This window comes from Entelurus aequoreus, linkage group LG01 (assembly GCF_033978785.1).
Source record: "Entelurus aequoreus isolate RoL-2023_Sb linkage group LG01, RoL_Eaeq_v1.1, whole genome shotgun sequence".
Taxonomy (NCBI): domain Eukaryota; kingdom Metazoa; phylum Chordata; class Actinopteri; order Syngnathiformes; family Syngnathidae; genus Entelurus; species Entelurus aequoreus.
Window position 1 is genome coordinate 47,681,135 of NC_084731.1, and position 27,047 is coordinate 47,708,181.

At 39.4% G+C, this 27,047-nt stretch overlaps 1 protein-coding gene across 3 annotated transcripts in view; it reads left to right on the forward strand.

Annotated features, from left to right (window-relative positions):
* celsr2 (cadherin, EGF LAG seven-pass G-type receptor 2) overlaps positions 1 to 27,047 on the forward strand; it is a 230,372-nt gene that overhangs the window by 163,737 nt on the left and 39,588 nt on the right. For all 3 annotated transcript variants that reach the window (XM_062053464.1, XM_062053480.1, XM_062053471.1), the window contains exons 6-8: positions 13,588 to 13,745; positions 18,351 to 18,514; positions 18,599 to 18,724. In XM_062053464.1, coding sequence (XP_061909448.1) covers positions 13,588 to 13,745; positions 18,351 to 18,514; positions 18,599 to 18,724 — 448 coding nt within the window. The remainder of the gene's footprint in view (positions 1 to 13,587; positions 13,746 to 18,350; positions 18,515 to 18,598; positions 18,725 to 27,047) is intronic.

Here is a 27,047-nt window from a genome sequence, read left to right on the forward strand (position 1 = left end):
TCAAAGTTACGTACATGACGCGCACGTACTGGCAAGTAATCAAATGTTTGGAAGCGTGCGGGTGGGACCTGATATTCAGCTGGGAATGACTACAACAGTAAATAAACACAAGACATATATATACTCTATAACCCACAACACAACCAGGCTTATATTTAATATGCCACAAATTAATCCTAATGCTAGCTTCTAGCTCCTAGCTACTAGCTCGAGCTAGTTATAGCAAGCGATCAAATGTTTGGAAGCGCAGCTGTGTACTCACGTTATCGCAACTGTGTATCCAAATCAAAGTCTTCCTGGTAAGAGTCTCTGTTGTCCGAGTTGTTCGATCTTGACTGCATCTTTCGGGAATGTAAACAAAGAAGCGCCGGCTGTGTACGTGTTGCTGCTGACTTCCCTCGCAAAATAGACGCTTCGCACCGACAACTTTCTTCTTTGCTTGCTCAGCTTCTTTCTCCATAATGCAATGAACAAATTGCAACAGATTCACCAACACAGATGTCCAGAATACTGTGGAATAATGACATGAAAACAGAGCTATTTCGTATTGGCTTCAATGGTGTCCGAATACTTCCGTTTCAATGATTGACGTCACGCGCCTACGTCATCCTCAGAGGCGTTTCGAACCGGAAGTTTAGCGGGAAATTTAAAATTGCACTTTATAAGTTAACCCGGCCGTATTGGCATGTGTTGCAATGTTAAGATTTCATCATTGATATATAAACTATCAGACTGCGTGGTCGGTAGTAGTGGGTTTCAGTAGGCCTTTAAATAAAATAGTGAACATACTAGACAACTTGTCTTTTAGTAGTAAGTAAACAAACAAAGGCTCCTAATTTAGCAGCTGACGTATGCAGTAACATATTGTGTCATTTATCATTCTATTATTTTGTCAAAATTATGAGGGACAAGTGGTAGAAAATGACTTATTAATCTACTTGTTCATTTACTGTTAATATCTGCCCTTTTTCCGTTTCAACATGTTCTATCTACACTTCTGTTAAAATGTAATAATCACTTATTCTTCTGTTGTTTAAAACTTTACATTAGTTTTGGATGACACCACAATTTTGGGTATCAATCTGATACCAAATCGTTACAGGATCATACATTGATCATATTCAAAGTCCTCAGTCCTCTGAGTTTAGAAACATAATATACATTTTTAAAAAACGAAAGAAGATGTTGTGATGCCTAAAGATATCAACGTATTCATAGTAGTATCGACTAGGTACGCTACTGTACCTGGAGGCGGTATAGTACCGCATATGATTCATTAGTATCGCGGTACTATACTAATACCGGTATACCGTACAACCCTAATGCAAATATAATTATTCAGCTTGCGCAATGTGATTTATCAACACCGTTTTTCCAGCACTATTTAGCTCTTAATTTAGCATGTGTCTTTTGTGTCTTTATTCCCAAAGCTTTTTTTTTAAACTTAATTGTTGTAACGGAATTTTTAGTGTTTAAATTTTGTGAACTGAAATTTTTTTACATCAAATTATGCTGACCATTTCATTTCAAAAACGTTTGTTAACACAATACGCATGTTTAAATTCAGTGTTTTAAAATTCACTGTATAAAAATTCCCCACCTTCCACCAACCTCGTCACGTCCGTTGTGTCCTTGAGCAAGACACTTCACCATTGCTCCTGATGGGTCGTGGTTAGGGCCTTGCATGGCAGCTCCCGCCATCAGTGTGTGAATGGGTGAATGTGGAATTAGTGTCAAAGCGCTTTGAGTACCTTGAAGGTAGAAAAGCGAAATACAAGTATAACCATACTTGCCAACCCTCCCGATTTTCCCGGGAGACTCCCAAATTTTAGTGTACCTCCCGAAAATCTCCCGGGACAACCATTCTCCCGAATTTCTCCTGATTTCCACCCGGACAACAATATTCAATATTGGGGGCGTGCCTTAAAGACACTGCCTTTAACGTCCTCTCTCACCTAAAACCTTCACCCCTTAACAGCCGCTTGCTGTCCAGGCGTCCGCTTTTCCTCCATATAAACAGCGTACCGGCCCAGTCACATAATAATGTAGCGTTGAACGGGTTTAACAATGGTCTTTACTCGAAGATGTCAAGAAATGCTGACACATTGTATGATCTTTAAACTGGTTTAATGATAACGCAAGGCATACTTGATCAACAGCCATACATGTCACACTGAAGGTAGCCGTATAAACAACTTTAACACTGTTACTAATATGTGCCACACTGTGAACCCACACCAAACAAGAATGACAAACACATTTCGGGAGAACATCCACACCGTAACACAGCATAAACACAACAGAACAAATACCCAGAATCCCTTGCAGTACTAACTCTTCCGGGACGCTACAATAACATCTCCGGCTTTTGGAGCTCAGTGCACAACTGCACACACAACAAGAAGGAGACGAAGCAGAAGAACGAAAAAAATACATGGCGACGACGAGTAAGAAGAAGAAATACGCTTGCAAGTTCCAAAATTATTGGAAAAAAGAATTTAATTTCATCCAGAAAAGCTCGAAGGGGAAGGGGTATGCTGCCTGCACCTCAACCCCGCCCCCCACAACCATGCCCCCAACACCCTCCGGCCCCGCCGCCCCCATCTCCCAAATTCGGAGGTCTCAAGGTTGGCAAGTATGAGTACAACCCATTTTTTTTGCTGGAAAATACATCGAGATATATATCGAGTTTAAGTAAAAATATATAGAGATATACTTTTTCGTCCATATTGCCCAGCCCTACTCACAATGTATTTTTTGCCATATTTGGTTGTATTTTGTCTTTAAATGGCCCCCTCATCCGTTTGTTTCCCCATTAAGTGTCGCTCAGTGGTAAAAGTTCAGACACCTCTGCAATAGCTTTTGCCCTTTACTTCCAACCAAGTCCTTTTTGTTGTTTTTGCACGAAACACAATGACGACTCCCTGGCGGAGGTCATGAAAAGACAGCAAGTTTTGATATGACAGCTGGAAGGATAAGTAAAGGCGCTGAGTGGAGAGATATTGATCTATTTTGGTTGGCGTAAAACGAGACAATGGCAATTCTCATCCCCGCATACGAGACAGGCTAATTCCTGCTAAGTCCTGTCTGACCAGCCCGATCTCCTGCAACACTCGCTCAGCTGCGTGAGTGGGGGGTTGAGAGGCGGGACTTTTTGGTTTGTTGTCCCCCCCCATTCCCCCCCACTCCCAGCACCAGCTTGAACCCGAGTTTAGGGTTTAGGTCGATGCGAGCTACGCGTGACCTCAAACTGCCCGCTTTGAAAAGAGGTCAGGACGTTTATTGATGGAATCATCATTCTTTACCCCCACGGACAACCCCTCCCTCAGACAATGAAGACGACCCTTTGTTGACAGGGATGATGTCCTGCCGAGAGCCAACCCTTCTTTTTCTTTTTCTGTGTGTGTGTGTGTGTGTGTGTGTGTGTGTGTGTGTGTGTGTGTGTGTGTGTGTGTGTGTGTGTGTGTGTGTGTGTGTGTGTTATCTCGTGATACACCGCCGCCGTTGTCGTATGAATTGTTGAACTACACAAGAGCAGCAGAAACAAGCAGACCTCTGGAGCTTTTTAGCTGATCTTTGCCGCTTTCAAAGCTCCGGCGCTTAATCGGCTTTGCAACAATGCACATTATTTGCCGACTAATCCTTTCTTCCACGCAGCACAACAATGCGATGTTTCATTAACAATCCCTATTCCAAATGGCTATTTATGAACGCGCGGCAGCCAAAAATACTCACGTGTCTTAAAAATAACAATGTGGTTTTTCTAGAGAACACCTTTAATGTGTCAGCCTAAGTCGAAATATTTTACACTGGGACAAAGTGATTTGATGTTTTCTGAATGGACACATCTTTAAAATACACCCCCAAAAGGCCTCATTAAACGTATTTAATGTTTTTAACTTTATAAACTGCATGCAAATATTAGTGATGGGTAAATGATGCTTCAGATGCTTCAATCCCTAGTGGCTCTCTGGAGCTTTTTCAAAAATGGAAAAAGATGGGAGTGAAAAATATATTTGTTGTTTTAATAATGTTTCTGTGGGAGGACAAACATGACACAAACCTTCCTAATTGTTAGAAAGCCCACTGTTTAATATGTTTGTGTTTATGCTACACTGATGGCCAGCACCGTTTTGTCCTACTAATTTCGGCGGTCCTTGAACTCACCGTAGTTGGTTTACGTGTACAACTTTTTACGACGCTGCCACAGAAAGACATGTTTTATTCCACTCCTTCTTTGTCTCATTTTGTCCACCAAACGTTTTATGCTGTGCGTGAATGCACAAAGGTGAGCTTTGTTGATGTTATTGACCATCGTGGAGTGCTAATAATCCATGCTAACATGCCATTTAGGCTAGAGCTGTGTGTACATATTGCATCATTATGCCTCGTTTGTCGGTATATTTGAGTTAATTTAATTTTGTTTACTTATGTGTATTTAATTCATATTTGTATGTCTCATGACACATTATCTGTGTGTAATATTGGCTGCATTTCTGATTGTGTGCCATGTTGTTCCAGACCACAGCAAACGTTACCCAGCTTGCAAAGATTGTAATAAGAAGACAGCCTGACCTTTCCTTTAACTTGGGCACACACATCTATACCTTTGGCAGTTTTAAGACAGTAATTTCCAGGAGTTATCTAAACCTCTGAGACACTTACTTAATGTGTTGCCTTTATTATAACACTTACATAAGGCTTTTAACTTTTTGTGGCTCCAGACAGATTTGTTTTTTGTATTTTTGGTGCAATATGGCTCTTTCAACATGTTGGGTTGCCGACCCCTGAGTTAACTTGTCGCCCACTCCCTGGCTGTATTGACACAGCACTGATACTGTATTAGTGTTTCATAATGGCGCCATCTGCTGGATTAACAAAGTCATTAGATTTGACATCCAAATAAAATTAATTGTTAACAAATATAACAAATAGCTGTGCAGAAAGGAATATGAAAAATGCATCTCTGGTTAGCAGAGGTGGGTAGTAACGCGCTACATTTACTCCGTTACATCTAATTGAGTAACTTTTGGGATAAATTGTACTTCTAAGAGTAGTTTTAATGCAACATACTTTTACTTTTACATGAGTATATTTATAGAGAAGAAACGCTACTTTTACTCCACTCCATTTATCTACATTCAGCTCGCTACTCGCTACTGATTTTTATCGATCTGTTAATGCATGCTTTGTTTGTTTTGGTTTGTCAGACAGACCTTCAAAGTAGGATCTATGCATGCCTGCGTTTCACCAATCAGATGCAGTCACTGGTGACGTTGGACCAATCAAACAGAGCCAGGCGGTCACATGACCGTCACACTTGGACCCCGACTTAAACAAGTTGAAAAACTTATTTGGGTGTTACCATTTAGTGGTCAATTGTACGGAATATGTACTGTACTGTGCAATCTACTAATACAAGTTTCAATCAATCAATCAAAAGTGTAAAGGAAAAAAGACACTTTTTTTATTTCAACCGTACCACCCGTCAAAAGCCTAAAGACTGACCGCACAGTTCCTGTCTTCACAATAAAAGTGCCGCTCCATCGCGCCTGCGCTAACAAAATAAAGAGTCTCCGAAAGCCAGCGCAAACAAGCTAGCAAGTTACGGAGTTTGCCACCAATGTATTTCTTGTAAAGTGTATAAAAACGAATATGGAAGCTGGACAAATAAGTTAGACAGAAAGGAGGAACTTTTTTCTCCTCCATTTGAAAACGTGGACGTTATCAGCACTACTGTCTGATTCCAATCAATGCAAGTCATCAGAATCAGGTAATACACCAACTTATATTATTGTCTTCATGAAAGAAAGGAATCTATATGTTAAACATGCATGTATATTCATTAAAACACCTTTAACATGTGAACAAAAACGGCAAAATAAATAAATATAAATTATATACTGTATATATAAATGATATGTGTGTGTATGTATATGTATATATGAGGTAGATCACCTCGACTTGGTCATTTATTAAGTAATGGATTAACGTTGAAAAACTTATTGGGGTGTTACCATTTAGTGGTCAATTGTACGGAATATGTACTGTACTGTGCAATCTACTAATACAAGTTTCAATCAATCAATCAATGAATGCCTACTGAGACTATGGTGCTGTTAAGTTATTGTGGCTCAATTTGCCTTAATTTTTTTTATTTTAATGTATTATTATTTAATATATATTATTGTTTTAGTTGCTTAAGAGATATTCCTGGCTCTGAATTTGCTCATTGCTATTTTTATGTTTGTGTGCATTATTTGTTGCCGTCATCATTAGACGAACAGGTTACTCATCAGTTACTCAGTACTTGAGTAGTTTTTTCACAACATACTTTTTACTTTTACTCAAGTAAATATTTGGGTGACTACTCCTTACTTTTACTTGAGTAATAAATCTCTAAAGTAACACTACTCTTACTTGAGTACAATTTCTGGCTACTCTACCCACCTCTGCTGGTTAGTGAGCCAAATAGTAAACATTTACCTTGTTTGGCACTATAAGATCAAAAGTATCCCACAACTTCGGAAGTTGCTAGTTTTTTTAGTTCCATTTACATCGATGATGGCAACGAAACTGCTGTCAAACGCGGCATGCCACACCTCTAACTTCTTTTAGTAGAAGCTGTCACTCGTGAGTCAAAAGAAGCGTTTCCTGATAAACACCGTTTGGTGCTTCACATTGGACACAGCAGCTGTATGGGTCATGGGTCTTTTATAGTGGTGCAACGGATCAACATTGATCCGTGATCCGTTTGGTTTGATTTATAAATCAAACTGTGTGTTCAGTCCACACACAGCATGGTCATGGCGAGCGGAGTAACGGAGGAGCCCCGCGTCATTTAATCGGTGTGTTTATAGGTGCAGACATGAGGCCATATTCGCCTGTGCAAAACGAGGGTTTTAAACACATGCTGAAAGTGCTTGAGCCACGTTACGACATCCCGTCGCGTACCCACTTCAGCGATAAGATTGTGCCAGATCTTTATGAGCAGGAGAACAAAAAAGTTGTGGATGAACTGTCCCAGGCATCATCAGTTGCGCTCACGACAGACGGGTGGAGGTCCAGGGAAACTATGTGACGATAAGCGCTCACTTCATCACAGCAGACTTGGAGATGAGAAGACACGCCCCCTCCACGAGAGTCACCTTGCGCAGGTACTGACACAAGCAGTGGAGGAATGGAAGATAAAGAGGCCCAGTACTAATATCCCAGTCACAACTGATAATGCCAAAAATCTAATAAATGCAGTGAATAAGGCAGTACTGGGACCACAGATAGGGGGCTTTGCACATGTAGTGAATTTGGCATCACAGAAGGGAATCTCAGTCAATAGCATGGAGTGCCTCATTGGGAGGATCAGGAAGGTGGTTTCCTACTTCCACCCAATGGCCTTGCAGGATGCATCTGAAAACACGCACAACTCTGTGAGCACCGCATTGCAGAGTGACTTTGTAGTGTACCTGCGTGGAATATGAATGTTGTTTAAGCCTTGAAGAGACTCTCTCCAAATCTCCCACATGTTCTTTTTGGCTTCTGGCAGGGGTGTGTCCCAGTCTGATAGCTCGAGGTAAGTTCTCTGAGAAGGGATTTTTCCTGAATCGTGACAGGTGCGAGCATTCCTAGGGGATCAAAAACACTGTTTACAGTAGACAAAATACCACATCGAGTGAATGGCTTGTTTGTTGGTGATGCAAAGTGTGTGAATGTGTCTGATGTAATCTCCCAGAGCAACCCTAAGCTCCGTTGTGTGGGTGTGAAGTCTCCACTGAAATCTAAGTCTTTGACCACAGGGGCACAATCTTGAGGGGAGAAGGCATTAGTGACTTCCTCAGAGTTTGATACAAACTTGTGCAAGCGAAGGTTCGACTCGGCGAGTGAACACTTTGTCCGTTGGAGCAGGTCAATGGCCTCACCTTCAGATGGTAGGGATACCAAGCCATCATCCATATAAAAGTGCCTTTCCACAAACCTGACAGTATCAGCTCCGTGCTGCTGTGCACCTTTCCTGATGGCCTTCGCAGCCCATCGATTGCCACAGCAGGAGATGGTGTGTTGCCAAACACGTGGACCCTCATGCGATACTCAATAACTGGCTTACTGAGATCATTGTCCTGATGCCACAAGAAACGTAGGAAATTTCGATGATCTTCATGCACCAAAAAACAATGAAACATCTGCTGGATGTCTGCCATAATCACAACTTTTTCTTCCGGAAGCGCAGAAGAACGCCCAGCAAGGAGTTGTTGAGGTCGTGTCCAGAGAGTAGCACGTCATTTAGGGAAATACCTGCGTGTTGGGCGCTGGAGTCAAAAACGACTCTGATCTGGTCAGGTTTTTGTGGGTGGTATACACCAAAGGATGGCAAATACCAGCACTCTTCATCTTTCCTCAATGGCGGCGCTACCTCTGCATACTTGTTGGTTATGAGCTTTTCTATTAATGTGACATACTGTTCCCGCATTTCCGGTTTCCTTTGGAGGGTTCGTTGAAGTGACATGAACCGCTTGACTGCCTGGTCCTTATTGTTTGGCAAACGTTGACGTGGCTCCTTAAATGAGAGTGGAGCAACCCAATTGTTGGATCCATCACTGTAGGTGTGAATGTCTATGATCTTTAGAAAGAGGAGGTCATCCATTGATGGAGCGGGTTTGTTGTCATGTTCAGTTTGGTTGAAAACTGTCGATCCCAGCATCCTTTCTTGTGATTTGCAGGACTGGTTGAAGGTTTGTTGCTTCTTAACACACGTGATGCTGGTGCAAGGTTGACAGATGGAATGACGTCCATTTTCCCATACGTTTTTTATCATTGAATTAATTGTTGGTTTGTGTGTATTGCCTAAACACACTTCTCCCATCACCACCCAGCCTAAATCCAGATGTTGTGCAAAAGGAGCGTTATGTGGTCCATTTACTTGCTGTCTGACCGTGTGTGCCCTGATTACATCTCTTCCAAGGAGCAGGAGTATTTGGGCATCTGGGTCCAATTCAGGGATGTGTTTGGCAATGTGATGGAGATGGGGTTGATGCAAAACTGCAGTTGGTGTTGGGATCTCATTCCGATTATTTGGAATCTCTTGACACTCGAGGAGTGGTGGAAGTGAGATGAGAACTTTACCATCTAGGGACTCAATCTGGAAACCCTCAGCCTCCCTGCCGTGTGCCTCTACAAGGCCAGAACAAGTTCTGAGATGATAGGGGATTGGTTTGCTGTCCACATTGAACATTTTAAACAATTCTGGTCTTGCCAATGATCGATTACTTTGGTCATCCAGAATTACGTAGGCTTTGATGGCCTTGTCCTTGAAGTCTTTATGGTACATTTTAATAAGGCATATTTTTGAGCATGAGCGCCCCCACTGACCTTGACCGCAAACATCTGTACAGCTTGTGCTAACATCAGGCATGTTATACTGTTCTTCTCCCTCCCCGCCATTCTCTTTAAGAGGCGGAGGACCCTTGGCCATTGGAGGGGATGGACCAGGATGCATTGCTGCCTCATGATGAGTGCTTCCACACCTCACAGAAGACTGGCAGTGTTTGGCGAGATGTGAAACTGAGGAACAACATTTAAAACATATCTCTTTTTCCTTCAAAAAGGCCTTTCTATCATCCAGGGATTTGTTTGGGAATGTCCTGCATCTCTTAAGAGTGTGTGGTTTGTTGTGTAGAGGACAACATTCATTGGGGTCACTATTGGTTGTTAAAATGTCTGTTTTGTGCACTGTGATGGGTATGTTGGAGTTAAAACTTTTTGCAATGTGTTTGTCAGGTTAGCAGTTGTATTGTACTGGTGGGTGAAACTGGGGTCGTTTCGTTTCTTTGCCTCGGAGCACACAAAAACACAGAAGTAGTGGTAGGGAGGGAAGCAACCGTTATTATGTTCTTTGTACAAAAACCCAGAAGACATCCATTTTTCCTGAAGGCTATAAGGAAGCTTGTCCACAATTGGCCTAATTCCTCGTGACGTATCCAGATAGGACAAGCCGGTGACATAGCCGTCCTCCTTGAAACCTTGAATTTCCATGAGCAAATCTCCCAATTTGCGTAGCTTAACGTTGTCTTTATTAGAAATTTGGGGGAAATTGTTTAGCCCATCAAATAGTGATTTTTCAATCATTTCAGGAGCAGCATAACAGTCACGCAGTCTCTCCCATGCTTTGTGTAGAGCCAGTTCTGGATGGTTTACATACATTGAGCCGATGCGTCTCACATGTTCTCCAGACTCCTTACCAAGCCACGTTGTCATGAGGTCTAGATCTTGGGTTGTTGTGAGGTGAGCACCGCTGACCGCTGTAGTGAATGACGACTCCCATGCGCGATAATCTTCTGGTTTATCGGCAAAGTAGTACAGTCCTGAGGCGATGAGTTCTCATGTTGCCAAATAGTGGGCCAACAGTTCAACTGAAGACGGCATGCTGGCTTGTGGAACCTGTCGGGGAACATAGGGCGGAGCATCTATGTTTGAGCCAGATTGTCTTTTTTCTTCAAACTTTTTCGTAGCTTTAACTGGCTTATTTAAGTTTGGTGTAGATAAGTGGGATTCTTTATTGCTCTTAAAGTTTGTTTTATTAGGACTGGGTTGCATATATGGAGTATTTTCATCCAGGTGCCAGGTGTTGATGGTAGCTTGTGTCAACGGACACGATTGCTTATTTATTGCTGGACACAAGGCAGCTGGAGATGCCAACTGCTGTTGAAGGTCGATCTGTGATTAAACGTATTCACTGGTGCGTTCAATTTTTGGTTTTTCAGATTCAGTTTTCCTGTCATCGCCTGTGGATTGTGCTGCCGTAGCCTCCTCGCATACTTGAGCTTCCGCCTCAGCTGTGTCTGCTTCTCGTTGTAGTGTAAGCACTTCTAATTCTGTGCTTATTCTCGTTGTTTCTAATTGATTATGAGCGTCTCTGGAGGCCTTTTCCAGTTTTAGCTTAGCTTCTTCCATTTTTAGCTTAGCTTCCTGGCTTGCGTACGACGCTCGCACTTTGGCGGCTTCTGCTTTAGCTCTAACAAGAGCTGCGCTTGCTGTGGATACTGACGTTTTGCTGCTTCCACTGTGACTTGTCACCATGTTGATACCGTAGGGCAGCCGGAACGTGCCTTTTTCACTTTAGTGTTCTCGTGAGACGTGTAGAAACGTCAACTCAACACCAAGCCAAACCGGAATCAATGAAGAGAAAGTCGTTGTAAGCTTGACCATTTACTTTTGACAATTCTTCATAGACAAGATGGTGAAAAACTGAAAAGAACAAAGAGACACAAACACACTTATTGCCTCTGTACATATTTGTCTACAATGACATATGAAAATGTAACGGTAATGTCCCAAAATGTCCAGGAGAGGGAGACTCCCGTCTGCCTGAATGACTTGAACACATTGTATCCAATTCGACAATTGTATTCAACACATCGGCACTATTACACTTTTTTAACGTGTCTGGCATGTTGTTAACTTATTAAAGACAACTTACGGCATTGCTTCTTCGCCGCTTTGTATAGGATGGCAACAGAAATGACTACAGAAGGCCGCAACATGTATGACTTGCTTTCGAACGAATACCGGAAGTCAACCAACAGGAAGTAATTTAGCGGAAGTAATTCAGCGGAAGTGACATAATCTAACTGCTGTTTACCGATTATAGCATACAATAAATATAAACAACTTTAGCTCCAAATTAAAGCATTGCAGTCAATAATACAAAAATATTATCAAGTAATTATGTAAAGAATATTAACAATTGACTTCAGGACAACACACCTTTTTATGTTGCACTGTTTTTCATTAATTATGTTAAAAATAAGATATCATGCCTTGTGCACTTTAAGTTGATTTTATATATTTTATCCATCCATCCATCCATTTCCTACCGCTTATTCCCTTCGGGGTCGCGGGGGGCGCTGGAGCCTATCTCAGCTGCACCCTGGACAAGTCGCCACCTCATCGCAGGGCCAACACAGATAGACAGACAACATTCACACTCACATTCACACACTAGGGCCATTTTAGTGTTGCCAATCAACCTATCCCCAGGTGCATGTCTTTGGAGGTGAAAGGAAGCCGGAGTACCCGGAGGGAACCCACACAGTCACGGGGAGGACATGCAAACTCCACACAGAAAGATCCCGAGCCCGGGATTGAACCCAGGACTACTCAGGACCTTCATATTGTGAGGCAGACACACTAACCCCTCTTCCACCGTGCTGCCCTTTATATATTTGAATTTAATAATTTAAAAGTGTTAATAAACAAAAAGACAAAACTTCTGTTTGTCTTGTCTTTTTTTTTTTGCTGATCCGAAAAATGATCAGATCCGTAACTATGATCCGAGAAACAATCCGAACCGTGAGTTTTTTGATCCGTTGCACCCCTAATCTTTTACTTAAAGTGACACACCCATCTAGGTATCGAGGGGTACAGTATTACTCATGTTTCATAATGCAAAGATGTTTCTGTATCGTTTGACCCATCGCTAATAAATATTATATTATCATATGTTGTATTATATTGTATAATTTGTTAATGTGAGTGTGAATGTTGTCTGTCTATCTGTGTTGGCTCTGTGATGAGGTGGCGACTTGTCCAGGATGTACCCAGGCTTCCGCCCATGTGCAGCTGAGATAGGCTCCAGCACCCCCCGCGACCCCAAAAGGGACAAGCGGTAGAAAATGGATGGATGGATGGATGTTATCAATTATTTGTGTTTGATTATTATTAATGTATTTTAGCTTATAAAAAACTTAACTGTTTCAATGGGGTGTATTAAAAAAAACAAATATTTTACGTAATCGCAAAAAAGCTAAAAATAACTTAAAATAATTTAATTCAACTTCTTTTTTTCTGTCTATCCATCTTTTTTTTTTCCATTTTTCTGTCTAAACCGTATACATTGTATGCTACATATTATACAGTATATTGTATATTATATCATATTAAGAACACATTATATTTTTTTGTAATAATTTTTTGCTTGTCTTCTTTTAGTTTTCAAAAGTCTTCATGAAGAATGATTTAAAAGTAAGAACAAATATTTAAAATAAAACAAAATAGCTAAAAAAAATAAAATGTTTTAAAGACTTATTCAACTTATTTTTGATCTTTATAAACTATATATATTATATACAAAATATAATATATTCAATGATATGTTGCAATAATATTTTTCATCACTTATTTTTGCTAGATTATTAATTCAAATATTGTTTACTTTTCCCATGTTAAATAATAAAAAAAATTATTAAGTGAATTAATTAATTTAATTGGATATATAAATTTTTTCATATTTTTTCATTTGATACATTTTGTATGAATTTCAATATATTCCTAATAATGTTATTACTATAAATATATATTATTATTTAAAACAACAATATAAAGCTTCAATTAGGTACAAATTATATCAAATAGTTTCCCCAGTCAATGTTGCTGTAAAAAGGTAACCAAAATATTAGAAACCGGCAATGGCACGAGTTTGAATCCCGCTTTTGTCTTGGCTCTTCTGCTATTGTGCAGGTGTACCAAATGTTGTGACCTTTGAGTGTTAATGTCCATCAAAGCTTGCACACTGTATGATTAATGTTGCCTTCGCAGCCTGTCCTAAACCAGGCCGGTCTGCCTCAGGGTCCGTCAGACCAGAAGGTCCTGGAGGTGACGGTGGACAACTGCGACCATCCTGTGGCGCTGAGATTCGGTCATGTAATCGGAAACTACACTTGCTCTGCGCAGGGAAGCCAATCTGGAAGCAAGAAGTAAGCTATTGTCATGAAGTGATGATCTAAATCAGGGGTGTCCAAACTAGGCTTGCGGGCTAAGTGCGTCCCGCGGGCTAAGTGCGTACCGCCGGTGCGTTTAGTTTTGCCCGCGACACATCACAAAATTAATAAGGAATCAGGCCAACGGGGTGCTTCCAGCTTCATTTTAAATTTCTGAAACTAGTACAGCTGCACATTTGTCGCCATTTTATGGACAACGTGAGTATATCATATATATGTATACATATATACTTTTATTTATATATATGTATATGTATATATATATATATATATATATATATATATATATATATATATATATATATATATATATATATATATATATATATATATATATATATATATATATATATATATATATATATATATATATATATATATGTATGTATGTATGTATGTATGTATATATGTCTGTATATATATATATTATATGTATACATACATATATGTATATATATATATGTATATATATATATATACATATATATATATATATATATATATATATATATATATATATATATATATATATATATATATATATATATGTTATATGTATACATATATACATACATATACTTTTGAACGGTAGTGTATATATATTATATGTATATATATGTATGTATATGTATATATATATATATATATATACACTACCGTTCAAAAGTTTGGGGTCACATTGAAATGTCCTTATTTTTGAAGGAAAAGCACTGTACTTTTCAATGAAGATAACTTTAAACTAGTCTTAACTTTAAAGAAATACACTCTATACATTGCTAATGTGGTAAATGACTATTCTAGCTGCAAATGTCTGGTTTTTGGTGCAATATCTACATAGGTGTATAGAGGCCCATTTCCAGCAACTATCACTCCAGTGTTCTAATGGTACAATGTGTTTGCTCATTGGCTCAGAAGGCTAATTGATGATTAGAAAACCCTTGTGCAATCATGTTCACACATCTGAAAACAGTTTAGCTCGTTACAGAAGCTACAAAACTGACCTTCCTTTGAGCAGATTGAGTTTCTGGAGCATCACATTTGTGGGGTCAATTAAACGCTCAAAATGGCCAGAAAAAGAGAACTTTCATCTGAAACTCGACAGTCTATTCTTGTTCTTAGAAATGAAGGCTATTCCACAAAATTGTTTGGGTGACCCCAAACTTTTGAACGGTAGTGTATATATATATGTATGTATATATATATATATATATATATATATATATATATATATATATATATATATATATATATATATATATATATATATATATATATATATATATATATATATATATATATATATATATATATATATATATATATATATATATATACACACAAAAGCTAATACAAACAACAGAAGAAATGAACAAATTAAAAAGATGGTTTGACAAAAACAGACTATCTTTGAATCTCAGTAAAACTAAAATAATGCTATTTGAAGGAAAGTCAAACACAAATACAAATAGACAACGTAGATAGATATTGAAAGGGTAAAAAAAAAAAAGATTTTTGGGTGTAATTGATGATAAAATGAACTGGAAACTTAATGTAAAAATATACAACAAAAAGCAGCAAGAAACACGTCAATAATGAATAAAGCAAAATATGTTTTTGGACCAAAAATCCCTTCATATTTTTCACTGCTCTCCAGTGTTACCATATCTGAGTTATTGTGTAGAAATATGGGGAAACAACTACAAATGTGCTATTCATTCACTAACGGTGTTACAAAAAAGATCAATTAGAATAATACATAATGTTGGATAATAGAGAACATACAAAGCCTTTATTTATTAAATCACAAATATTGAAATTCAAAGACTTGGTGAATTTGCAAACTGCTAAAATGACGTACAAAGCAAACTATAACCTGCTACCCAAAAATGTACAACATGTACTACATGTTACTATAATACGTACAGTATGTATATAAACATCCATACTTTATATGCAGCCAGCTTTTGACCCCCGGCCAATTTTTTTTAGCCCAAAGCAGCCCCCAAGTCAATAAGTTTGGACACCCCTGATATAAATCAACTTTCCTGTTGGCTTCCATAATTCAGCACATGTCTTTCTTTGTAGCGTGCTCATTAAAAGTCAACTTGTTAGGAAGTTCCACATCTCCGAGGCTTTGCTTTCTCTTTTTATCTCCCCTTGCATGTTTACCACTTTTCTGTTTTGATCTGCAGGCGCTAATAGTAACTCTGCACACTATTTCTGCCATCAATCTTTCATGCACTTCTCCTTTTAATGAGCATTTTAGTGCAAAAGTATGCATGTATTAAAATTATATTGGATCTCAGTTGGGCACCGTAGTGAATGAGATACCCCATAAATAAATCTGCCTTCTTCTCCGCTTGGCCGACATGCTCAAATTCTACGCCTACTGTGTTGTGATTGGTCAGGGGTCGAGGGTCGCTTTTAGGTTAGGGCTGCGGTTTTGTGGTAATGTTTATCAGCCAACATTGAAGAAGAATTGAAAATGATTGTATGAATTTGGACAATCTGGCATTCACAAAAGAGCTGTCCGTGAAGTGGCGAGAGCAGAGGAGCAAGTCTCCAGCTCCCCGGGGAAAAAAACAAAACAAATTCTTACCATTGCTGCCTTACTTTCTGGTTCGGATAGACACTTCTTACGTCTGAAAGAACACATTCTGGATGATGATGTGTATTTCTGGTCTTGTCATCCTCGTCCGGACAGAAGGGCGACATGGCAGTGCAGCGGGATCAAAAGAGACGTCGGAGACTCTTTACTGAAGTAAAAGTTGCTTAATTGCAAGCGAGCGTCATTATACAGGATTGCAGTTCCTGGAGGAGGTCAGGTCAAGAAAATGTGTCTCTCCTAACTTGGAGAAGCCAAACCATCAGTTTTTATATTCCTCCTTTCTGTCTCTGGGTGTGTGCTAAGTCAGGACAGCACACCCTGTCCATAAAAGGATATGTTTGTGTGTAAGTGTCTGGAAAACAACTGCTTTAAGTCATAACTGTTGACGTTGAGCTAGACATGTAGTCTCTTCTCAAGGATAGGGCTATCACTTTTGCATTCCGAAGTCCCAATTAGGGCCTCTTTTCTACAAGAAGTGATCCAAACCACCTGCGAATATCAAACTAAGGGGCCTTATCTTATTATGTGCTCAAACTGAAATACCACTATTTACTTAAACTTGGTGGTTTGCTTTCTCCATGATGAATATAAACATTCACCATATGCAAAACAGGATATGAGTTCATTAATTCACTTCAATGACATTTTCAAGAAAAAGCGACAAGCCTCATAGGATTTTTCTCGTCAAAATAATTGTATCACAACCAACTTCATAGTGTGTGACAACAAGCCCTGTGATGGATTGGAAAATAAGAATGACGCACAGAACAAGGCAACAATTTAAGCTTTAAATTGATTTAGTTAGGAATATTTAAAAATGTTGTAATGCTGATAATGATGATGATGATGATGATTATGAAAAGTGTGACAACCAATCTCGCTTGCCTCACACAGGTCTGAAAAGTTCCAAATGTAGGAGATTAGAGGTGTTCCTATTTAAGCTATTTCATTTTAACCATCTGGAATTGACTTATGCTGTCTTTAATTTGTAGTGGAGTTGTAATTGATTTAGGGAACATATAGTTGCGGTGTAAAAAAAAGGATTTTTGAATGATTCGCTGTTCTTACTTGTTATTCATAATCGATTCAAAAAAATCCAAAAACGATTTTTTATTTAATTTTTGCCTGTCCAGCCACTCAGGCAAATCATATTGTTGATGTAAATGTCCATATCTGCTACACAGATTTACTTCAGAAAAGAGAAGTGTGGGATACTTTTCTTGTTGCCTTATTTGTATTTGACTTTATTAAATGTTTAGGCAAAATTTCATTTAACAAAACCAAGTTCTTTTAAAGTAATATATACATTTATCAGAGCTGTTGAAAGTAGCTACCGGTAATCATAGAATTGGCACCCAATGTTGTTAAAAGGTATTGATTTTGAATTGTGAATCGTTTTGAATTGTTTTCGAATCGTTACCCTCAAGAATCGAATCTAATCGTGTGGTGCCCAAAGATTCACAGCCCTTACATCTAGTGACCACAGTAATTCATTAAGTTCATGACACAGTAAGTCGAATGATGCGGACGCATTTGTTACTGGATACTTGGTCATACGCTTCTGCTTTGGAGACTTTGTATGTGTAAGTCTTATGCAACGATAAATGACTGATACTTGTTTATATTGATAAATGTGCAGTATTGTTCAATTAAATGATTACGTATGTCTATCTTGTGTGCTATTTTGAGCTTAGCTGTTGTGTAGCTGCTAGCTCCTAGTAGCATATAGCCTACCATGTTTACCTTTTGTAATTGACTTATCTAAAGTAGTAGAAAAGACCAACCTTGTGTGCTTATTGGAAGACATTTAGATGTTTACTGGCTGTCTAGTTTTGCGCTACAGGCCTACTTGTATCGAAGATTTTAGACACAAACTGATATACCGTCATCTTTTTTTTTTTTTTGCTGATATTGGACCGATATCAATATTGGATTGGAACACCCTTGCTTTAAATGTGCATGTCTGCTGTCAGATCATTGGACCTGACCGGCCCACTGCTGCTCGGAGGTGTCCCCAAGCTCCCAGAGGACTTTCCTGTCCGCAACCACCAGTTTGTGGGCTGCATGAAGAACCTGCGCGTGGACAACCAGCGCGTAGACATGGCCGGCTTCATCGCTAACAACGGCACCTTGCCTGGTACGAACCTGCATAGTCGTCATCTAGCATTCCACCACCTCCTGTCTTATCTGAAGATAAGTATTCTTAGTTTTCTCTCCCCAGGATGCTCCGCTAAGAGACACTTCTGCAACAACAACCCGTGTCTGAATGGAGGCGTCTGCGTCAACATGTGGGGATCCTTCAGCTGCGACTGCCCGCTCGGCTTCGGAGGAAGAAACTGCGAAAGAGGTAAGCGTCATAAAAGATGGATGTTTTGATTTTGTTGATGGGGGGGGGGGGGGGGGTTTCAGCAAATAGGCTAACTTAGCATCATGTTGCTATTAAAATGTGAATGTAATGTTAGCACTTTAGCTTATGTAGCAATGCTCATTTTTGCGTCCTCCCATCCCACTCCTTATTGTTATTTTGTTGTATGGCATCTATTACGCTGCACAAATGCAAAGTCTCATAGGACATGTAGAACGTGAAAGAAGTGCACTTTGTAAAAAGCAAGCTTCCCTACACATCTTAAAATGCATTGTGGTGCTCCGCCATTTATCCATCAGTCAGTCATAGACGTAGAAGCTGTGAGTTTGATTATGTTGAGATTTTTTTCCCGCAAATAGGCTAATTTAGCTTGATGTTGCTGTTAAAATGTGAATGGAATGCAAGTGTAAGCCACTATGACACTATTGTTCATTTTTTAAATGTTTTTATTTTATTTTTTATAAATGGCTGTGATGATAAAGTAAATGAGGGATTTTTAATTTCTGCTATGTTGGAATTCTTATTAATATTGATACTGTCGTTGATATTATTAATTTTTGTTTGACTACTTTTGAATTGTTTTGTGTCATGTTTGTGTGTCCTCTCAATTGCTCTGTTGATTGTTATTCTGAATGTTGCTGAACCGTGTTTGGTTTTAGAATTGGAGTTTTATTATCATGGTATATTTGTGTATTATTTTGTTGGACTGATTAATAAAAAAATAAAATAAAATGTGAATGTAATGTTAGCACTTTAGCTCATGAAGCTATGCCAACATTGCCAACATATACATCCTCCCGTCCCACTTAGTTGGGGCGGTGTGGCTCCGTTGGTAGAGTGGCCGTGCCAGCAACTTGAGGGTTCCAGATTCGATCCCCACTTCTACCATCCTAGTCACTGCCGTTGTGTCCTTGGGCAAGACACTTTACCCACCAGCTCTGAGTGCCACCCACACTGGTTTCAATGTAACTTAGATCTTGGGTTTCACTATGTAAAGCGCTTTGAGTCACGAGAGAAAAGTGCTAAATAAATACAATTCACTTCACTAATCTTACATTGTTGTATATGGCAACTATTACTTTGAACAAGTGCAGAGTTAGTGTAGGCATATGAAAAAGTAAAAAGTAAATATAGTGCACTTTGTAAAAAGCAGGCTTCACTACACATCTCAAAATGCATTGTGAGGCTCTGCTATCCACCTAACAGTCAGCTACAGTCAGCTAAATTTGATTGTTACGGGTTTTTTTAACAGCATGATGTTGCTGTTAAAATATAAGCGTAATTCTAGCACTTTAGCTCATATAGCAATGCTAACGTTGCTAATATTTACATCCTCCTGTCACAATCCTTAATGTTACGTTGTTGTATGTGATATATGGCATCTATTATGTCGGACAAGTGCATAGTGACTGTGTACCGTATTTTTCGGACTATAAGTCGCACTTAAAATCCTTTCATTTTCTCAAAAATCGACAGTGCGCCTTAAGACCCGGTGCGCCTAATGTACGGAATAATTCTGGTTGTGCTTACCGACCTTGAAGCAATTTTATTTGGTACATGGTGTAATGATAAGTGCGACCAGTAGATGGTAGTTACACATAAGAGATACATGTAGACTGCAATATGATGCCAGTAAACAACACCAAAATTTTAAATGTTCCATTGAAAATAAAGAACATTACACACGGCGCTCAAAAATCTGTCAAAATGTTTTAGTATGACTTTGAAGCCGCACCGCTGGATGGATTGTCGGCCCATTACGGCTACCGTATTCAGAGGTACAAGTATTGCTATGGTGTGTGTATAAGGACATATTATCTGATGTTTTGTTTCACAATATTATGCAAAACCAACTTTTCTTACCTTCTGCTACCTGCAGATGTGTATTTGAGATCTGCATAAGTCCTGAAAATGTGTGCACGTCCGCCACTGTAGTCCATGCCGATATCGTAGTTGATAAGCTTCTTCTTTTCCACTATCTTCTTGTTATGGGACATTCATCCTCTGCCTTTGCCATTTCTAATATAAAGTAGTGTAAAGTTCTAACTTATATCTCGCTATGAAAGCGCTAAAACATACCGGTGTAGTGAGTTTACATTATTATTATTTGAGAGTTCCGGTCGGACGGTTTTTCACGGGACACATTTCCGGCGGTGTTGTTGCACTTGTGAGCCACGGATGAGAAGATGCTGCTTCGTTATTGATTTACGTAAAGTCTGAATGTCATTAAAACAGTTAGCTCCATCTTTTGACACTTCTTCCACTCCCGTCCTTGCACGCTACACCGCTACAACAAAGATGACGGGGAGAAGACGCTGTCGAAGGTGAGCCACGTAAATAAGACCGCCCACAAAACGGCGCATCCTGAAGCGACTGTCAGAAAGTGACTTGAAGATGATCTGTAAAACATAATCTATGCAACATGTTGACCAAAGAACCACCATTACATGTTATGTAGACCACAAGGAAGTATTTTCAATTTAGAAAAAAATCCTAATATGACCCCTTTAATGCGCCTTATAATCCGGTGCGTCTTTTGTATTAAAAAAAAGACCTGAATAGACTCGCTCATCGGCAGTGCGCCTTATTTTCCCGTGCGCCCTATGGGCCGGACAATGTGGTATATGTAAAAAGTGGATGAAGTGTGTGTTGTGAAAATCAGGCTTCACTACATTACCAGCTCAGTGACCTTGTGGTTTGAGTGTCCGCCCTGAGATCGGTAGGGCGTGAGTTCAAACCCCGGCCGAGTCATACCAAAGACTATAAAAATGGGTGGCTTGGCATCAATGGTTGGAATTGGGGGTTAAATCACCAAAATGATTCCAGAGCGCTGCTCACTGCTCCCCTCACCTCCCAGGGGGTGAACAAGGGGATGGGTCAGATGCAGAGGTTAATTTCACCACACCTAGTGTGTGTGTGTGACAATCATTGGTAATTTAACTTTAACATCTTAAAATGCAGGCTGCTCTGCTCCTAGTAGCATATAGCCATACCTGTCAGCTACAAACATGGAAGGTGTAAGTTGTCTTTTTTGTTTGTTTTTTGTTTTTTTTAATGTTTAATGTTTATCTCATCTAGCTATGCTAACATTTGCATCCTCCCGCCCCACTCCTTAATGTTCTCTTGTTGTATGCGATATATATGGCATCTATTATGTTGGACGCTGGCATTAAAGCTACAGACACACAAAACGGCGCATTTACAGTAAGACTTACTAAAAGTCTAAATTCCATGCTCGATTTCCACTCTTGTTGGACCTCTGAGACTTGAAGTATTTCAAAAGTAGTACAAGATAGAACCTTGAACACGTGTGGGCGTGTGGCGTTTAGGGGTTGCCATAAATGCAGCATTTCTGGAGAATTTGGGCCATTACCAGTTACATTTTATGGCCGTTTGTCACAGAATCAGCATCAGTCAAACAGGTTTCACATGACGCAAATGCAACTAATTGCTCTTCCAGTCCTGCAGACACGCATGATTTAGTTTTGCTTCACCTGATACACTGCAGACATCTTCGGGGGGCTGATTTATGATCAGCGTCAATGTGAGAGCGGACCAAAAAATGCAGAAATGTGAGCCCACGGCACGCATTGTTTTTGTGTTTGCCGTGCACAACACGCAGGAAGATGATGTTGTTTGGTTTCCTGACGATCAGGTATGAAGGTGTGAGGAATTGTTGTCACAGTTTCAGTCATGTGGTAAACAAAATGTGTAAACTCAATCTCTGCTCCTGAGCCGCTGCAGAAAAAAAGGGTGAAAATGCGTCATGCACCCCAAAATTGCTTTTTTGTTTCTGACAATTACGCCACATGGCAGCACTGTTATTGAACCCCATATGTTGCAAAGACTTGAAATTTCTCACACAGCTCTACAAAATTCCTACCGTAACTTTAGGGTGTTTTGCCGAATCACCACCAACTTTGGTATACACTTCCAGGAGACCAACAAGCACGTGTGTGAAATTTGAGCAAGATTACCGTATTTTCTGGACCATAGGGCGCACCGGATTATAGGATGCACTGCCGATGAGCGGGTCTATTCAGGTCTATTTTCATACAATAGGCGCATTAAAGGGGTCATATTATGATTTTTTTCTTAATTTAAAACACTTCCTTGTGGTCTACATAACATGTGATGGTGGTTATTTGGTCAAAATGTTGCATAGATTATGTTTTACATATCACCTTCAAGTAGCTTTCTGACAGTCGTCTTGTGGGCGGTCGCCGTCATCTTTGTTGTAGCGGTGTAGCATGCAAGGACGGGAGTGGAAGAAGTGTCAAAAGCAGTGGCGTGCCGTCACTAGAGGCAGGGGAGGCACGGCCTCACCTGCCATCATGGAAAGAAAAAAATAGTAAAAAGTAAAAAAAAAAATTAAATTGTTATATGTATCCAGTGATTATACTAAAGTTATTTTCCATTTAACTTCACCAGTTTTAGATTATTTTTATTTTTACTTTCACATTTGCCGTTCAAATACTGAAAAGAGACGGTGCGGTGATCAGCAGCCAGTTGAGGCACGTCACTGATTTGTGCCTCAACATGGATTGTGCACAATGACTCGGCTGACTGCTGAGCTGCTGTGCAGTGAGACCGTATTGCTATATGAATTATATTATACATTTCCATAGTTTAGTTAGCTGAGGTGTATAATGTACAGTGTATTTTGTCAACAACTGTATGTGTGTAACGTATTTTTAGTGCTGATCGATCATAAAACTGGAGGCTCGTCTCATAACCCCGCCTCCTGGTGCCAAGCACCTCCGCCGCGATGCACCGCCCGACGGGAGCGCCACACCAACCAAAGCCCACACCCAAACCCTCCACGTGCAAGACCAAATCCACCCAAAAAAAGTCACTTAACAAGAAGCCAAAAAGTGCAAAAACAACAATGCTAGCGCGGCGCGCCGGAGGAGCCGTGAACAGGGACACAACATTAGGTACACCTGTAGACGGCAGCGCGGATTTCATATTTCATTCATTCACAACTCTTCCAACACAAACACCACTGTTCCTGCACTTATAAGTAAAGGTAAGACCATAATAACGTTTTTTTTTATTAAATGTGCTTTTTTGTGTGCATGCTACAGTTTGTAAGTGTAAAGTTAAAGTTAAGTTAAAGTACCAATGATTGTCACACACACACTAGGTGTGGTGAAATTTGTCCTCTGCATTTGACCCATCCCCTTGTTCACCCCCTGGGAGGTGAGGGGAGCAGTGGGCAGCAGCGGCGCCGTGCCTGGGAATAATTTTTGGTGATTTTACCCCCAATTCCAACCCTTGATGCTGAGTGCAAAGCAGGGAAGAATGCTGGTATGAGCTTTTAAACACATTAACTTAAAACATTAAACATAACTAATATAATATATTATATATATAATATATTATATATATATATTATATATATATATTATATATATATATATATATATATATATATATATATATATATATATATATATATATATATATATATATATATATATATATATATATATATATATATATATATATATATATATATATATATATATATATATATATATATATATATATAATATATAATAATATAATTAAACATAAAACATAACTAAAAACATTAACTGCTCCCAATCACATGGTGAATAAGATACTCTTTAGGGTTCATATGTTTTGTAAATCTGACTGTGATGAAGCCAGTGCCTCACCAGACATGAACCTCACCGCACGCCACTGGTCAAAAGATGGAGCTAACTGTTTTAATGACATTCAGACTTTACTTAAATCAATAACAGAGCAGCATCTTCTCATCTGTGGCTCAATAATGCAACATCAACACTGGAAATGTGTCCTTGGGTGAATAATGTAAACTCACTACACCGGTATGTTTTAGCGCTTTCATGGTGAGTTTACTGACAGATATAAGTACGAATTTTACACTACTTTATTTTAGAAATGGCAACAGCGGAGAATGAATGTCCCATAACAAGAAGATAGAGAAAAAGAAGAAGCTTATTGACTATGGTGTCAGCACGGACTACAAAGGCGGAAGTGCGCAAATTTTCAGGACTTATACAGATCCCAAATACAGATCAGCAGGCACCAGAAGGTAAGAAAAGTTGCTTTTGCATAATATTGCGAAACAAAACGCCAGATAATATATCTTACCTTATACACACCAGTGGCGTGCCGTCACTAGAGGCAGGGGAGGCACGGCCTCACCTGCCATCATGGAAAGAAAAAAAAAGTAAAAAGAAAAAAAAATTAATTAAATTGTTATATGTATCCAGTGATAATACTAAAGTTATTTTCCATTTAACTTCACCAGTTTTAGATTATTTTTATTTTTATTTTCACATTTGCCGTTCAAATACTGAGAAGACAGTATAATAACGTTATACTGTCACGTATGAGGCACGTCACTGATTTGTGCCTCAACATGGATTGTGCGCAATGACTCGGCTAACTGCTGGCCTGCTGTGCAGTGAGACCGTATTGCTATATGAATTATATTATACATTTCCATAGTTTAGTTAGCTGAGGTATATAATGTACAGTGTATTTTGTCAACATCTGTATGTGTGTAACGTATTTCTTGTGCTGAGCGATCATAAAACTGGAGGCTCGTCTCATAACCCCGCCTCCTGGTGCCAAGCACCTCCGCCGCAGAATACACCCCCGACGGGAGCGCCGCGGCCACACCAACCAAAGCCCACACCCAAACCCTACACGTGCAAGACCGAACCCACCCAAAAAAAGTCACTTAACAAGAAGCCAAAAAGTGCAAAAACAACAATGCTCGCGCTGCAGGAGCCGCGAACGACCGCAGGGACACAACATTAGGTACACCTGCACTGCAGGTTCATATGTTTGTAAATCTGACTGTGATGATGCAGTCGTGCCTCACCAGACATTAACCTCACCGCACGCCACTGATACACACCATAATAATACTCGTATGATGAAGCACAGTACAATCCATCAAGCGGTGCGGCTTAATAGCTTACCAAAGTCGTACTAAAACATTTTGATAGATTTTTTAGCGCCGTGTGTAATGTTCTATATTTTCAATGGACAATATACATTTTTGGTGATGTTTACTTGAGTCATATTGCAGTCTACACGTATCTCTTATGTGTAACTGCCATCATATTGCAGTCTACATGTATCTCTTATTTGTGACTGCCATCTACTGGTCACACTTATCATTTCACCATATAACAAATAAAATTGCTTCGAGGTCAGTAAGCACAACCAAATGTATTCCGTACATTAGCCGCACTGGGTTGTAGCGCTGTCGAGTTTTGAGAAAATGAAAGGATTTTAAGTGCGCCTATAGTCCGAAAAATACAGTAGCTTAAAAAAGCATGGCCGCCATCAATCAGCGGCACTAATTATGCAGAAAAAAATAATAATTCTGCTTCTGCATAAACACTACGAGGTCCTTTCTGATCTCTTTGTCTGGGTCATGAGTAGGGATGGGTACCTTTCACATTTGAATCAATATGGTATGAATTTCCGTTACCTGGAAAATTGGTACACACCGGTACTAATTTTCACTACCGTACTTCTGACTGTGTTCATGTGTTATTAAATGTTTATCGTTTAATAATAAAACCTCATTTTTTATTTAACAGTTGTTATATCTTGTTTTATTATGATTATGAATCTCATTTTCAAGTATTATATAATAGACTTTGTATGCAGTTGCAATTCTAAGACTCCAGATGGCAGTAGTGTATAGGCTAGGTAGTGTGTTGCATATTCAGGAAGCAGTCATTGCTATTAAAGAGAATCTAGGCTTTTGTTGCACCCCACAAAATGTTTATACTGCAAGTATTATACTCATTACACACTAGCTGTTTGATCGTAACGTGCATCTTGTAGTTTCCATTACCAAATTTGGAGGTCGACATGTAAAAGTGCTGCTTGAGTGAGTGTTTACCCGTAAAGTGTTTGAGCCAACCGATTATACAACCAGATGTGACGTCCCGAACAACAAAGGTATCGAAATATGGCACCGTTTGATTTTACAAGAATCGATACCCAGCCTTTAAGTATCGAATTCGGCACCCATCCCATAATGGAGAGTGTGATGTGCCGAAACATTAGGGGCAGTGTTTCCCGAAGAGTCAGCTCAGCGAGCGAACGTAGCACTTCTCGACTATTCATCAACTTGTTGAAGAGATGGCATTATTGGAGATGGAGTTAATCAATACCGTATTTTTCGGACGATAAGGCGCACTTCAAATTTTCTTTCATTTTCTCATAAATCGACAGTACGCCTTATAACCTGGTGCGCCTAATGTACGGCATAATTCTGGTTGTG